Source organism: Chiloscyllium punctatum, chromosome 9 (genome assembly GCF_047496795.1).
Source record: "Chiloscyllium punctatum isolate Juve2018m chromosome 9, sChiPun1.3, whole genome shotgun sequence".
NCBI lineage: Eukaryota > Metazoa > Chordata > Chondrichthyes > Orectolobiformes > Hemiscylliidae > Chiloscyllium > Chiloscyllium punctatum.
In genome coordinates, this window is record NC_092747.1 from 20,975,135 (window position 1) to 20,989,605 (window position 14,471).

The 14,471-nt window shown below is 43.8% G+C and overlaps 2 protein-coding genes across 6 annotated transcripts in view; one reads left to right on the forward strand and one right to left on the reverse strand.

Moving 5' to 3' along the window:
• gabrb3 (gamma-aminobutyric acid type A receptor subunit beta3) overlaps positions 1-14,471 on the forward strand; it is a 686,618-nt gene that overhangs the window by 150,910 nt on the left and 521,237 nt on the right. The gene's annotated exons all lie outside the window — the stretch shown is intronic.
• The window catches only part of gabra5 (gamma-aminobutyric acid type A receptor subunit alpha5), a 124,742-nt gene that overhangs the window by 36,030 nt on the left and 74,241 nt on the right, over positions 1-14,471 (reverse strand). For 3 of the 4 annotated variants that reach the window (XM_072576996.1, XM_072576998.1, XM_072576995.1), the window contains exon 7: positions 1,272-1,415. The exons of the other annotated variant lie outside the window; for it this stretch is intronic. In XM_072576996.1, coding sequence (XP_072433097.1) covers positions 1,272-1,415 — 144 coding nt within the window. The remainder of the gene's footprint in view (positions 1-1,271; positions 1,416-14,471) is intronic. 4 annotated transcript variants of the gene reach the window in all.

A 14,471-nucleotide genomic window follows, 5' to 3' on the forward strand; every position in this document is an offset into this window, starting at 1 on the left:
GTCGCCTGGTCTATATCACGTGGACCTATAGGGTGGTTTCCCCCATGATCAGAAACCACTTCAATCCAACAACACCACTTTATGGAGACACTGTTTGTGGAGCAGCTCGGTTAGCTGGTTCATCACCAACTGTGTCCTGGGAGAATAGCAATTTTACTGAAACTATCTAATGAGCTTTAGTTTAGTATAAGAGACAAAAAAAAGTGCAGATGCTGGAATCCAAGGTAGACAAGTAGGAGGCTAGAAGAACACGAGGTAAAAACAATGACTGCAGATGCTGGAAATCTTATTCCTGATGAAGGGCTTTTGCCCGAAACGTCGATTTCGAAGCTACTTGGATGCTGCCTGAACTGCTGTGCTCTTCCAGTACCAGTAATCCAGGCTAGAAGAACACAGCAAGCCAGGCAGCATCAGGAGGTGGAGAAGTTGACATTTCGAGTGTAACCCTTCTTCAGGGCTGGGGCTGAGGGTAGCTGTGGATAAAGGAGGTGGGGATGGGTAGAGACAGGTAGATGGTACAACCTGGTTGGTTGATGGGAGGAATGAATCTGGTCAGTGGCTGAGAGGAGTGGAAGGGAGGGGATGGGAGGGGAAGGGGCTGAGTTCTCTGGGGCTGTAGGCTGCTCAAGGTAGCAGTACCCTCTACCTGTGTTCACCTATCCTCACCTTACCACCCTTCCCTCCCATCCCCTTTATCTGTAGTTCCCCTTACACCCACCCTCAGCCCTGAAGAAGGGTTACACTCAAAATGTTGACTTCTCCACCTCCTGATGTTGCCTGGCTTGCTGTGTTCTTCCAGCCTCCTGTTTGTCTACCCTAGTTCAGTACAAAGCATACATATGAAATGGTTTTGTAAGGATAGTAGCCATACCCAGTATAAAGTAAAAACAAGCCAGCAAATGTTGGAAATCTGACATTGGTTCAGTAACCTTAATTATATGAAAGCAAAACACTGTGGATGCTTGAAAATCTGAAAGAAAAACAAAGTGCTGGAGTAGTCTCCATAATATCATAACTGGCAATTTATTGTTTTAGAGGTGCCAGTATTGGCACTGGGGTGAACAAAGTTAAAAATCACAACTCCAGCTAATGTTTCCAAATAAACCTGTTGGACAATAACCTGGTGTTGTATGATTTTTAGCTTTGCAATTTATTGGCACTTGGAACAGAGTGGAGAGAAACTGACCCACTGAAATGTTTCAAAAGCCTGAATTAAACAGTAGATGTTATCTCATATCCTCAAGCAAAAGCAGATGAAGGTATAAACAGACCTGTGCTCGATGGGATAAGTTCACTGCCCACAGTTTGACCTAATAAATCGTACTGATTTAGACGTGATCCATCTTCTGCCACGACCACTGATTTGTGAGTTTCGTTTGTCCATGTGTAAATGACCTCCGAGGTTGGATACGCATCTATTGGGAATATGAGAGATTTGAAATGTTAGTCAACCTGTCACTCCCACAGGCTGATTGTGTTTGCTTGGGCTGTGATTTTCCATGAGGCATCCTGCTACTTGAAGTTAGATTCTGTAACAGGATCTGCATTGTAATATCAGCTGGAAATGTAGTGTCCAGAGGGAGTGTTGCTGAAGAAAGAGCTCCTTAAGAGTAGAGTCACAGGATAGAATTAGAATTAAAATCCTTACAGTGTGGAAACAGGCCCTTTGGCCCAACAAGTCCACACCGACCCTCTGAAGAGTAACCCACACAGACCTACTCCCCTTATTTACCCCTGACTAATGCACCTAATACTATGGGCAATTTAGCATGCACCTAGCCTACACACCCCTGAACACTGTGGTCAGTTTAGCATAGCCAGTTCACCTAACCTGCACATCTTTCGACCGAGAGAGGAAACTGGAACACCCGAAGGAAGCCCATGCAGACACGGGGAGAATGTACAAACTCTTGTTGCCTGAGGCTGGTATCAAACCCGGGTTTCTGCGCTGTGAGGCAGCAGTGCTAACCACTGAGCCATCATGCTATCCTGCGAAGAAAGCATATGGAGAGCATATTGGTCAGAGCATTGAATACAGGAGTTGGGAGGTCATGTTGCAGCTGTACAGGACATTAGTTAGGCCACTTTTGGAATGTTGTGTGCAATTCTAGTCTCCTTCCTATCGGAAGGATGTTGTGAAACCTGAAAGGGTTCAGAAAAGATTTACAAGGATGTTGCTAGGGTTGGAAGATTTGAGCTATAGGGAGAGGCTGAATAGGCTGGGGCTGTTTCCCCTGGAGCATTGGAGGCTGAGGGGTGATCTTGTAGAGGTTTATAAAATCATGAGGGGCATGTATAGGATAAATAGACTAATTCTTTTCCTTGGAGTAAGGGAGTGCAGAAGTAGAGGGTAAAGGTTTTGGGTGAGAGGGAAAAGATATAAAAGGGACCTAAGCGGCAACTTTTTCAAGCAGAGGGTGATGCATGAGTGAAATGAGCTGCTAGAGGAAGTGGTGGAGGCTGGTACAACCGCAGCACTTAAAAGGCATCTGGATGGGTATTTGAATAGGAAGGATTGAGAGTGATGTGGACCAAGTGCTGGCAAATGGGACTAGATTAACTTAAGATATCTGATCGGCATAGACGAGTTGGACTGAAGGGTCTTTTTCTGTGCTGTACATCTCTATGACACTATGACATGGATTCCCAATCACACAACTCACCATTGGGAGGGCTGGCAATGCTCCACAACCCAACCCAATCCAATCCATCTCCAATGGATCCCTGTACAGTGGAGAGAGGCCTGGGAAGGGAATCATGGGGAAGGGTTTGCTCTGGGATGAATGGGGTGGTGAGAAGGTCAGACATGAAGACAGAGGGTGACATTCGTCAGCTCACCTTCCAAAACTTGGTCCCAAAATTGGGCACTTAGTACCTGATAATAATGGATCTGCTTACAAGGCCACAAACAAGCCTAGCAGTGTTAGCTTGGCAGCCCTGAAGAGGTTTGAGAGAGCTATAGGAGTTCCACTGCATCCTTGAGCTGCCAATAAATTTTGGTGGATTCAGGGTTAATTAATTGCAAGTAGTTCATGAATGAGCTGAATTGAAATCGGCTCCACTGGATAAGATCCTAGTATGAAGCATAATGACAATAGCCTGTTGTGGTGCAGTGGCAGTGTCGCTACCTTTGAACCAAGAGGCCCAAGTTCAAATCCTACCTGCTCCATTTGTGCATAATAATGTTGAACATGTTGATTTGGAAATATTTGAAACTAAATGTGCCCCAGACTTAATTGGGGACAGTTTCCCTGGGCAGGATCTGATGCAGGTACTCCAATCCAATTCTGCACCTTCTAGCTGCTATTATCCCCACTTAGGAGGGCCCCATACTTATCTGCTTACAATCTCCAGCAGATACAAGTGATGACAATCAGTAAACAAAGGCCATCTTCAATAAGAGACAATCTAAATAAATCATGTTTTTTTTTCGAGCAAACCCCATTGAGGTTTATAAGATTATGAGGGGCATGGACAGTGTGGATGAAAATAGCTGTGCCACTTAGAGAAGGTTTAATAACATGGAGAGGTAATTTTAAGGTGAAGGGCAACAGGTTTAAAGAGAATTTGAGGAAAAACAATCCCACTCAGTGTATGGTGGGAATCTGGAACGTAGTGCCTTGGAGGGTAGTTGAAGCTGGAAATCTCAGAACCTTTAACAAGTCCTTGGAAGAGCGCTTGAAATGTTGTAACATTCAAGGCTATGGGCAAAATGCTGGAAAGTGAGGCGAGAGTAGATTTAGATTTTTTTTGTCATTGCAGACTCGATGGGCTGAAGGGCCTCCTGTGGTCTATGATTCTCTATCCCATTGAAATCGAACAGCTTTAGTATTTTTGAATCACCTCAACATTAACACCCTGTGGGTTACTGTTGACCAATAACTCTAATGAACTTATAACATTGATAGTGTGGTAATAAGATCATGTCAGATGATATGAATTCTGTGGTGAGTAACCTGTTTCTGGACTCCCCAGAGCCTGCCCACCTATAAGACACAAGCCATGAGTGTGGCGGAATACTCTCCTCTTGCCTGGTTGAATACAGTGTAAGGAACATTCAGGAAGTTTGAGGCTACCTAAGACATAGCAGCTTGAATGACTCTTCACTCACCACCTTCAACATTCACTCCTTCCACGGCAAGTGTACAGTGGCAGAAGTGTGTACCATCTACAGGACACACTGCAGTAACTCACCAAGGTCCCTCTGATGGCACCTTCCAAATCTGTGACCCCTACCACCTGGAAGGACAAAGGCAGCAGAAACATAAGAACAACAACTCATCAAACTGACTTGGAACTCTATCACCATTCCTTCATTGTTGCTGGGCCAAACTCCAGGAAATCTCTTGCTAACAGCTCCATGCATGTACCTACACCAGACAGATTGCACCAATTCAAAAAGGCAGCTCATATTCTCAAGAACAACTAGAAATGAGCAATGAATCCAGATATTGCCAGTAACGTTCACATGTCACAAATGAGAAAATAAATGTCATGCCACTTCAATTAGCCATGTGGACTTCATTTCTATTGCACAATCCAATACCTTGAGATGTATCTGCACAGCCAAAACTCACATAACTATTCAACCTGTTTGACATGTTATGATACACCTCTAGGGTAGGTAGGACTTCAGCCTTCTGACCTAGAGGTAAGGACATCACATTTCAATTCAAGCTTGCTTAATTTGGTAAATTAATTAGGAAATTGAGCCTGTTGCTGAAATTGTAGGCGATGCTGTTAAGATGCATTCATGCAAATAAATAGTTATTATATGAATAAACACAGTGAAAATGAATTTATGTTGAACATACAAATCTGTTGAAAAGCTATAGTGATGTAGTGGCAGCATCCCTGCCTCTGGGCCAGAAAGTCCTCATTGAAGTCCCATCTGTCATAACATGGCCAAACTGGTTAATTAATTAGCTCCTATTTTTTGTTGTATATAATAGAGCCCAAATGCTGAACACTGTTTATTGCAATCCTTGCCTAATTGTGCTTCAACATCACTGGGGAGGTGGTGTGTAGTGGTAATGTCACTGGACTTGTAATCAGAGCCTCATGTTAATGTTCTGTAAAAAAGGGTTCAAATCTCACCATGGCAGATGGTGAAATTTGAATTTAGTGAAAATCTAGTCTAATGCAACTATGTAGCGCACTGCCAATTACCATGAAATCACATCTACTCCATTAATGCTTTTAGGGAAAGAAATCTGCCTGATGTTATCTGTGTGTGACTCCAAACCTATAGCAATCGGGTTGCCTGGATGTAAGTTTGCTCAATGAACTGGAAGGTTTGTTTTCAGACGTTTCGTCACCATACCAGGTACCATCACCAGTGAGCATTTAGTGAAGCACTGGTGTTAGTGATTGCTTTCTATTTGTGTGTTTAGGTTTCCTTGGGTTGGTGACATCATTTCCGGTGGTGATGTCATTCCTTGTGATGACATCTACGTTGGACAACAGGCAGAAAACTCGCCACCAGGATACATGAACATCAACTAGCCACAAAAAGACATGACCCACTCTTACTGGTATCCTTACATACAGATGAGGAAGGACGCCACTTCGACTGGGACAACATATCCATCCTAGAACAAGCCAAACAGAGACACGCACAAGAATTCCTAGAAGCATAGCATTCCAACCGGTACTCTATCAACAAACACATTGACTTGGACCCCACTTACAGCCCTCTGAGAAAAAGATCAGGGAATGGTATCACTGCAGGAAATGACGTCATCAAGGGAAATTATGTCACCAACTCAAGGAAACCTAAACACATAAGTAGAACGCGGGTCACCAACACAAGTGCTTCACCAGAGGCTCACTGATGATGTTACCTAACATGGTGATGAAACGCCTGAAAACGCAACTTCAAGCTCAGTGAGCAAACTTACATCCAGAACCTCAACCTGAGCTACAAATCTTCTCCAAACTCGCTATCAGGTTGCCTCATAACCATCCTCTGAGCAACTAGGGGTGGATAATAAATGCTGGTCCATCCAATGACACCCACATCCTTTGAAGAGATTTTAAAAATTACTCCATGATTTCATTCAACCTTCTCTCTGCACACATGAACATTGAGGGTGAAGTTCATGGGGTGCAGGGACACTTACAGAGTTAGGGAGGGAGTTCCAGGATTTTTGACCCAGTGATAGTGAAGGAACAGTGATACGTTTCTAAACCAGGATGGTGTGTGTCTTGGAGGGAAGTTTGCAACTGGTAGTATTCCTGTGAATACTGATAGCTGTGAACTGGAGAATGCTTTTGACGGTCGAGGATTTTCATTCCTGTAAGGTGTTGTGCACTTCCCACTGATCTCTGCAATCTCCCATTTCTCTGTTGTCATTGTAAGAATAGTACAATAACAATCCGAAAGCATATTCGCATATTTTGTGTGATACTGGATCTTTTTTGCACTGAAAACAATGGCAGTGTTTTAATATCTGAGAAGTGTCAGAGGCCATTTAATCGTGATTATCACGAGTTTGCTTCCCCCATTTTGCAGAAAGTACATATTGCAGTTCAAGATGTTATGAAAGCACTTTAAAATTTAATATTTCTTTAAGGGCTTGAGTGTTGAAGGATTGTGAAAAAAATGGGTCTATTTTAAATTCTACATGGTAATCTGAGTTGGTTTTTTTAAAAAGGTGACTGAAAGGCCTTTGGACATTGCAACAATATTCTACTAAGGCTTATTGGAAGTGTGTTTATGGGAGATCCCCTGCTGGGCTGTTGGAACAGCTTGGAGAGTTCTTTCTGTTGGGAATTAGTTGAGGAAAACCTGCTTCAGGACAAGCTGTTGACTGCTTTTACTGGAACACCTTGGTTGTGAGAAGGTAAAAAATGATTGTTCTGGGAAAGTGACTGAAACAAACCTTCCGTATTCTGTTTCCTGAGCAAGCTGTGTTGCCAAGATCTGCAGAAGCAATCGTGAATGATTAGCGACGTGCCCACCAGATCAACACTCTTGACTATCCTCCACCTTTTTGTATTTCCCTCCAAGAATACCACCCATTGGCCAGAAAGTTTTATTTGAGTGAATCCCTGCAGAGAGCAATCTGTTCCTTTCTCCCCTTTACCTGAAGTGCGTTTTAGATTATTTTGAAAGATAAACCTTTTATCTACAAATTGCATATGTTAATCAATTCTGCATCTTCATTGAATGGGTTTGGTTGATAATAACTCAATAATTTTGTGTTTACTGAAGAAATCATTTGATGGATCTTGTCTTTCTAAGTTTAATATCATGAAAGTATATAACTGGTTATATGGAATAAAGGATATTCTATATCCTAGTTATTTCGAGACTTGAGCAAAATATTGATGTGACCTCGGAAGTAGCGAAATGAGACCAACAACACACTCAGTCCATCGCGGTCATGACAATGGAAAAAGTCATTTTAAAATCAGTGATCCCGAAAGCCCATAGTTCTTGGTGAATTTGAAATAGGCAGCAATTAGCAGAGATGCTATTTGAAATGGTACTCTCTTATATCACAGGTAGAAATTTGTCTTTTGCAGTGGTGCAGACAATGTAAATAATATTAGACACTGTGTATAACTGGTGTCAGATACTGCACCACCTCTTTTGGGCCAGTACATGGAATGAATTTCTATTCCAAGTTGCTTGCCCCATTATCACCATATTTTGCTTTCCTATGGGGACAGGAGTTCTTGAATTTATCTCTTTGCAAATTGATATCAGGAACAAAGGCTGGATGAAGAGATAGTGATGTCTGCTTTCCCAGATGGACGCAACACAACCCTGGCAGCTATCCTCTGTGATTTTCCTGCCAAAATATGAGAGCTATATTCATTGGAGCTGATTGAAATTGAATCTTGCCCTTCTATAGAGCATCTGTTTGGTGTGACTATATTAAGTAGTTAAGGCCTTTTCAATTCTTACATTTTAACATAGTTTGATTACCCTCAGCTTATATACTTAGAAAATGCAACATTGATAAATAAATAATATGAATAATTAAAAATCATTACTGATGGCAGAATAGGTGATGTATCAAGGCTGCAGCATGTGGGAACTCCTGGATACCAATCTGACCCAGGGCAAGCATGTCTGAAGGGGGAACAGCTTTTCCTCAGAGTTTACAAGCTGTAGGCTGAATTACAGATGCTGCAAAGCATCAGGGAGTGGGAGAAAGGTCTGGATTGTTTGTCCCACTTAGATTAGGGTGATCTGATCTTTTCAGTGGTACGTAGGTAAGGGGACACAGAATCCTCTGCAATTTTCCAAATGATTTAAGATTTTCCCAGTCTGTTTGATGAGATTGGGGCTCAGGGCATTGCCTGTCAAGTACCAAAGTTCAGAATATCTGCTCATGGCTGGAAAGGAACTTCCCATGGGAGGAGGAGTATCCAGTAGTCAAGGTCCATGTACAGTGACATAAGTGGAAGTGGACGAGAAGTTCTGTATAGAAAATATGAAGAGCTCGGTCCTAATTAAAATCAGAACCTCAAAAGCATAAATTTAGAGAGCTGAATATGAGTGTCAAAGACTCATGTTCAAGATGTAGAGTCCAGTTTGATAGCTGTCAGCATTAATACTGGGGAAAGTGAGGCTGTGCCATTGGACTGTAATGGGCTAGAACACTTGAAAATTGCATAAGGAGGGAGTAGAGAGTGGAAAGATGTGGTATCTTAAAGAAGAGACAGACAAGTCAGATAAATAGTAATATGGGAAATGATTCAGGTAATGGCAGGGAGGCACAGAGAGAAAAGAAACAAGGAATAATCAAATAATCAAGATAGATGTTATAGAGGTAACAAAAAGACAAGTTCAGTACAAGGATGTACATAACATTCATAAAAAGGTCAAAGAATAGCTCACATGGATTGAAGTAAATGAAGGTGATCTGGTAACCATTATGGAGACTTGGCAACAGGAAGTCAAAGATTAGGTCCTGAGTATTGAACACAATATAATACAATATAAAAGTAGTAAGTTAATCAACCACTGTTAATCAAGGATGGCATTTGTGCAACAGTTAAGAGATGGCCTTGTTTTAGAAGCCAGATGTGGCATCTGTTTGGGTGGAAATGAGGAGCATTATGGGAAAGAAGTCACTAGTGGGAGCAGTCTACAGCCACCCAAGAGTAATCACAATCTAGGGCAAGGTACACAAGATAAAATATTAGGTGTTTTTGATAACAGGACTGAAATAATTACAGGTGATTGTAAATGGGGGAAATCAGATTGGGAGTAGCAGCCAAGATGAAAAGCTCATCGAACCATAGGAACAATGCCACACAGAAGGGGGCTATTCACCTTATCTTGTCCATGCTGGCCCAAATACACTCAGATGCCTTTTCTAATCCCACCTTCCTGCATGTGACCCAAAGCCCGGATGCCAACAGCACATAAGGTGAAGGTCCAGGTACCTGTTAAAACAGTTTAGGGTTTCCGCCTCCACAACCAAATCAGGTCGCGAATTCCAGACACCTATCACCCTCTGCATAAAAAAATGTTTTCCTCACACCCCTCTGATCCTTCTGCCACTTGGCATGAATCTATGACACCTGGTTTTTTAACTCTCTGCCAAAGGAAATAGGTTCCTCCTGGCTACTCTATCACTACCCCTCACAAGTTTGTCACCCCTCAGCCTTCTTTCTTCCAAGGAAAACTACCCCAACCTCTCCAATTCCTCCTGATAGCTACAATTCTTCAGTCCTGGCACCATTCTAGTAAAATCTCTTTGCATTTTCTCCAGAACAATTATGTGCTTCCTGTAATGTGGTGACTAAAACTGTCCACAATACTCCTGTTGTGGCCTCACCAAAGTCGCATACATTTCATCATTTTCTCCTTCTATGTATTCCATATCTCCACCAATGAAGAAGGGCATTCCATATTCCATACACGTTTTTTACAACATTATCTACCTGTACTGCTACCTTTAGGGACATGTGCACTTGTGTGCCAAGATCTCCCACTTAATCTACCCCTCTCAATATATTTCCATTTATTGTGATTGACTTCCCTAAATGCATTACCTCACACTTATCAGAGTTGAACTCCATCTGCCACTTTCCTACCCACTTGACCATCTATGTCATTGTGGAACTTTCAGTTACACTATCCTCTACATGGCCAATTTTTAAGTCCTCTGCAAATTTCCCAATTGTGTCCTTACGTTCAAGTCCAGATAGTTACTGTTTAAAACAAGCAGCAAGGTCTCAACACAGGGCCTTGTGAAACACCACTTGAAGCAGTTTTCCATTTGCATGAGCAACCATAACCACCAGCCATTACTCTTTGTTTCCTGTTATTAAGCCAACTTTGGATTCAGTTCAACACATTACCCTGTATCACATGGATTAGATTAGATTAGATTAGATTAGATTAGATTACTTACAGTGTGGAAACAGGCCCTTCGGCCCAACAAGTCCACACCGCCCCGCCGAAGCGCAACCCACCCATACCCCTACATTTACCCCTTACCTCACACTACGGGCAATTTAGCATGGCCAATTCACCTGACCTGCACATCTTTGGACTGTGGGAGGAAACCGGAGCACCCGGAGGAAACCCACGCAGACACGGGGAGAATGTGCAAACTCCACACAGTCAGTCGCCTGAGGCAGGAATTGAACCCAGGTCTCTGGTGCTATGAGGCAGCAGTGCTAACCACTGTGCCACCGTGCCGCCCACTTTTAACGTTTTGACCCATCTGCCATGTCAGAAGACCTTGTCAAATGCCTTACTAAAATCCATGTAGACAGCATCCATTGCACTACCTTCATTGATCCTCATTTTTGCTTCCTCAAAGAATTCAATCAAATTTGTACAGCAGCACCTTCACTTAACAGAGTCATGCTGACTATCTCTGACTCATTTCTAAGTGACAGTTTATTCAATCTCTCAGGATTGCTTCTAATAATTTGCCCAGCTCCAAAGTTAGACTAACTGGACCATAATAGTTTGGCATTTCTTTTGTACACTTTTTAAACAACAGAACCACATCTGTATTCCTCCAGTCTTCCAGCACCTCGCCTGTGCCTAGTGAAGATTGGAAAATAATCCTCAGAGCATCTGCTGTTTTCTCTCTGCCTTCCTTCAACATCCTAAGGAGCAATCCATATGGTAGGAACAAATTACTGGAAACTGTACTGAAAACAACAAATGCTGGAGATCAGAGCGGGTCAAACAGCATCCATAGAGAGAGAGCAAGCTAACATTTCGAGTCTAGAAGACTCTTAATCAGAGCTGAAGTAAAGTGTGGAGGGGACAGCATTTATGCTGTAGTTTGGGAGCATGGGGTAGTGGGTATGGGGTGCTGGTATTGATAGTTCAGATTAAGTGATCGGAATGTGAGAGTGGCAGAACAATAGTGTGTCTCCTGTCAGACTTGAAAGGTCTGTAACTGGAGTAGGGGGAGGGTAGGACCTGATAGGAAGTTAAAAGAAAGGGGAGAAATGGTTCACAGTTTAAAGGTATTGAACTCAATATTAGGTACAGAAGGCTGCAAAGTGCCTAGTCTGAAGATGAGATTTTTAGATTTAGATTTAGATTCCCTACAGTGTGGAAATAGGCCCTTCGGTCCAACCAGTCCACACCGACCCTCCGAAAAGTAACCCACCCAGACCCATTTACCCTCTGACTAATGCACCGAATACTATGGGCAATTTAGCATGGCTGTGTTGTTCCTCCAGTTTACGCTGTGATTCACTGGAACACTGCAGCATGCCAAAGACAGACATGTGGGCATGTGAGTAGTTAAATTAATATAACCCCGCTTGCTAGTATTTAGCTCATGTTCCTCCAAACCCATTCCAGATGCCTTTTAAATGTTATAATTGTCCCAGCCTCCACCATTTCCTCTGGCAGCTCATTCTACACATGAACCACCCACTGCGTGAAAAAGTTGCCGCTTAAGTCCCATTTAAATCTTTCAGCTCTCACCTTAAATTTATAGCCTCTAGTTTTGGACTCCGCTACCCTGAGAAAAAGACTTTGGCTATTCACTCTATACATGCCCCCCCCATGATTTTATAAATCTCTATAAGGCCACCCCTCAGATCTGGAATTCAGATATTTTGCCCATATCTGGACCAAGGCTGTAATGCGACCGTTAAATTAGCTAATTGGCCCTAATGGGGCCCAAACTGAACAACTGATGTTACCTTCCAGCACTTTAATGATGATCGAGAATAGACCAATGAGCTGGCAATTTGATTACCTACAGTGTGGAGACAGGGCCTTCAGCCCAACCCGACCCTCCGAAGAATAACCCACTCACACTATCAGCAATTTAGCACGGCCAATTCACCTGACCTGCACATCTTTGGACTGTGGGAGGAAACTGGAGGACACCCATGCAGACACATGGAGAATGTGCAACCTACACACCCGAGGCTGGAATTGAACCTAGCACCCTGGTGCTGTGTGGCAGCAGTGCTAACCACTGAGCCACTGTGCCACTCTAAATTGGTCAGGTTGGATCTGTCCAGCACTGGAACAGGGTGTACCAAGGCAATTTTCTACATGATCAATTGAATACCAGCATTGTATGTTCTGTGGAACAGCTTGGCTGGGGTTGTATCAAGTTTTGGACCACAAGTCATCAGCGCAAAGAAAGTTGTCAGGGCCTGAAGCCTTTGTATTATCCAACATCTCGAACCATTTTTTGATATCATATGAAGTAGATGAGATTAGAATAGGGAGCAGAAAGGAAGAAAAGTCTGTAACAGGGTAAAAAGCAGCAGAGGTAAAGTGAAAAAAAAACAGGATGATGATATAAGGCAAAAGGGGGTGGTAATTGGGCAAAGACTAAAAAAAGAAGTGTCCAGCAGAGGTGCAAATGGGAATCGCTGGATGCGTGTACTTTGCAATGATCCTAAAACACAAAAAAAAATGAGCAGGGATGATCAGCTGAAAATGTTGAAATCAGTTGGTGATTCCAGAAGGCTGTCATGTTCCTAATCGCTAGGTGAGGTTCTGTTCAGCTTCAATTGATTTTTGCTGAAGCAAAGGACAGAGAGGTCAGCATTGAAGTGGGTTCGAGAATTGAAATGACAAGTAACTGAAAGTGTGGGATTATGCTTGCACACTGAACAAAGGTGTGCTGCAAATCAGTTACTGGTTTCCTCAGTTTAGAGGAGACCCCATAATGATCAATGATGCTGGTGATAATGTGATACAGTTCACTGTGGCAGCATGCGCTTTTGCATTTAGGTTGGGGTTTACTGCTGTGGAGAATGATTTTGAAGGCTTAGAATTTGGTTCCATCACATGGCTCTCTCGCGATCTTTCCTATCTTTCCCCCTTCCAATGGCATTGGTTGAAAGGATTCACAGATTGATTGACTCAGATTGTTTGGGAGAAAGTGAGAACTGCAGATGCTGGAGATCAGAGCTGAAAATGTGTTGCTAAGAAAGCGCAGCAGGTCAGGCAACATCCAAGGAGCAGGAGAATTGACGTTTCGGGCATGAGCCCTTCTTCAGGAATGAGGAGAGTGTGCCAAGCAGGCTAAGATAAAAGGTAGGGAGGAGAGACTTGGGGGAGGGGCGTTGGAAATGCGATAGGTGGAAGGAGGTTAAGGTGAGGGTGATAGGCCGGAGTGGGGGTGGGGGGGTGGGGTGGGGGGGGGGAGGCGGAGAGGTCAGGAAGAAGATTGCAGGTTAGGAAGGTGGTGCTGAGTTCGAGGGTTGGGACTGAGACAAGGTGGGGGGAGGGGAAATGAGGAAACTGGAGAAATCTGAGTTCATCCCTTGTGGTTGGAGGGTTCCTAGGCGGAAGATGAGGTGCTCTTCCTCTAGCCGTCGTGTTGCTATGGTCTGGCGATGGAGGAGTCCAAGGACCTGCATGTCCTTGGTGGAGTGAGAGGGGGAGATGAAGTATTGAGTCACAGGGTGGTTGGGTTGGTTGGTCCGGGTGTCCCAGAGGTGTTCTCTGAAACGTTCCGCACATAAGTTCTCTGAAATGTTCCGCAAGTTCCGCCTACTTGCGGAACGTTTCAGAGAACACCTCTGGGACACCCAGACCAACCAACCCAACCACCCCGTGGCTCAACACTTCAACTCCCCCTCCCACTCCACCAAGGACATGCAGGTCCTTGGACTCCTCCATCGCCAGACCATAGCAACACGATGGCTGGAGGAAGAGCACCTCATCTTCCGCCTAGGAACCCTCCAACCACAAGGGATGAACTCAGATTTCTCCAGTTTCCTCATTTCCCCTCCCCCCACCTTGTCTCAGTCCCAACCCTCGAACTCAGCACCACCTTCCTAACCTGCAATCTTCTTCCTGACCTCTCCGCCCTCACCCCCACTCCGGCCTATCACCCTCACCTTAACCTCCTTCCACCTATCGCATTTACAATGCCCCTCCCCCAAGTCCCTCCTCCCTACCTTTATCTTAGCCTGCTTGGCACACTCTCCTCCTTCCTGAAGAAGGGCTCATGCCCGAAACGTCGATTCTCCTGCTCCTTGGATGCTGCTTGACCTGC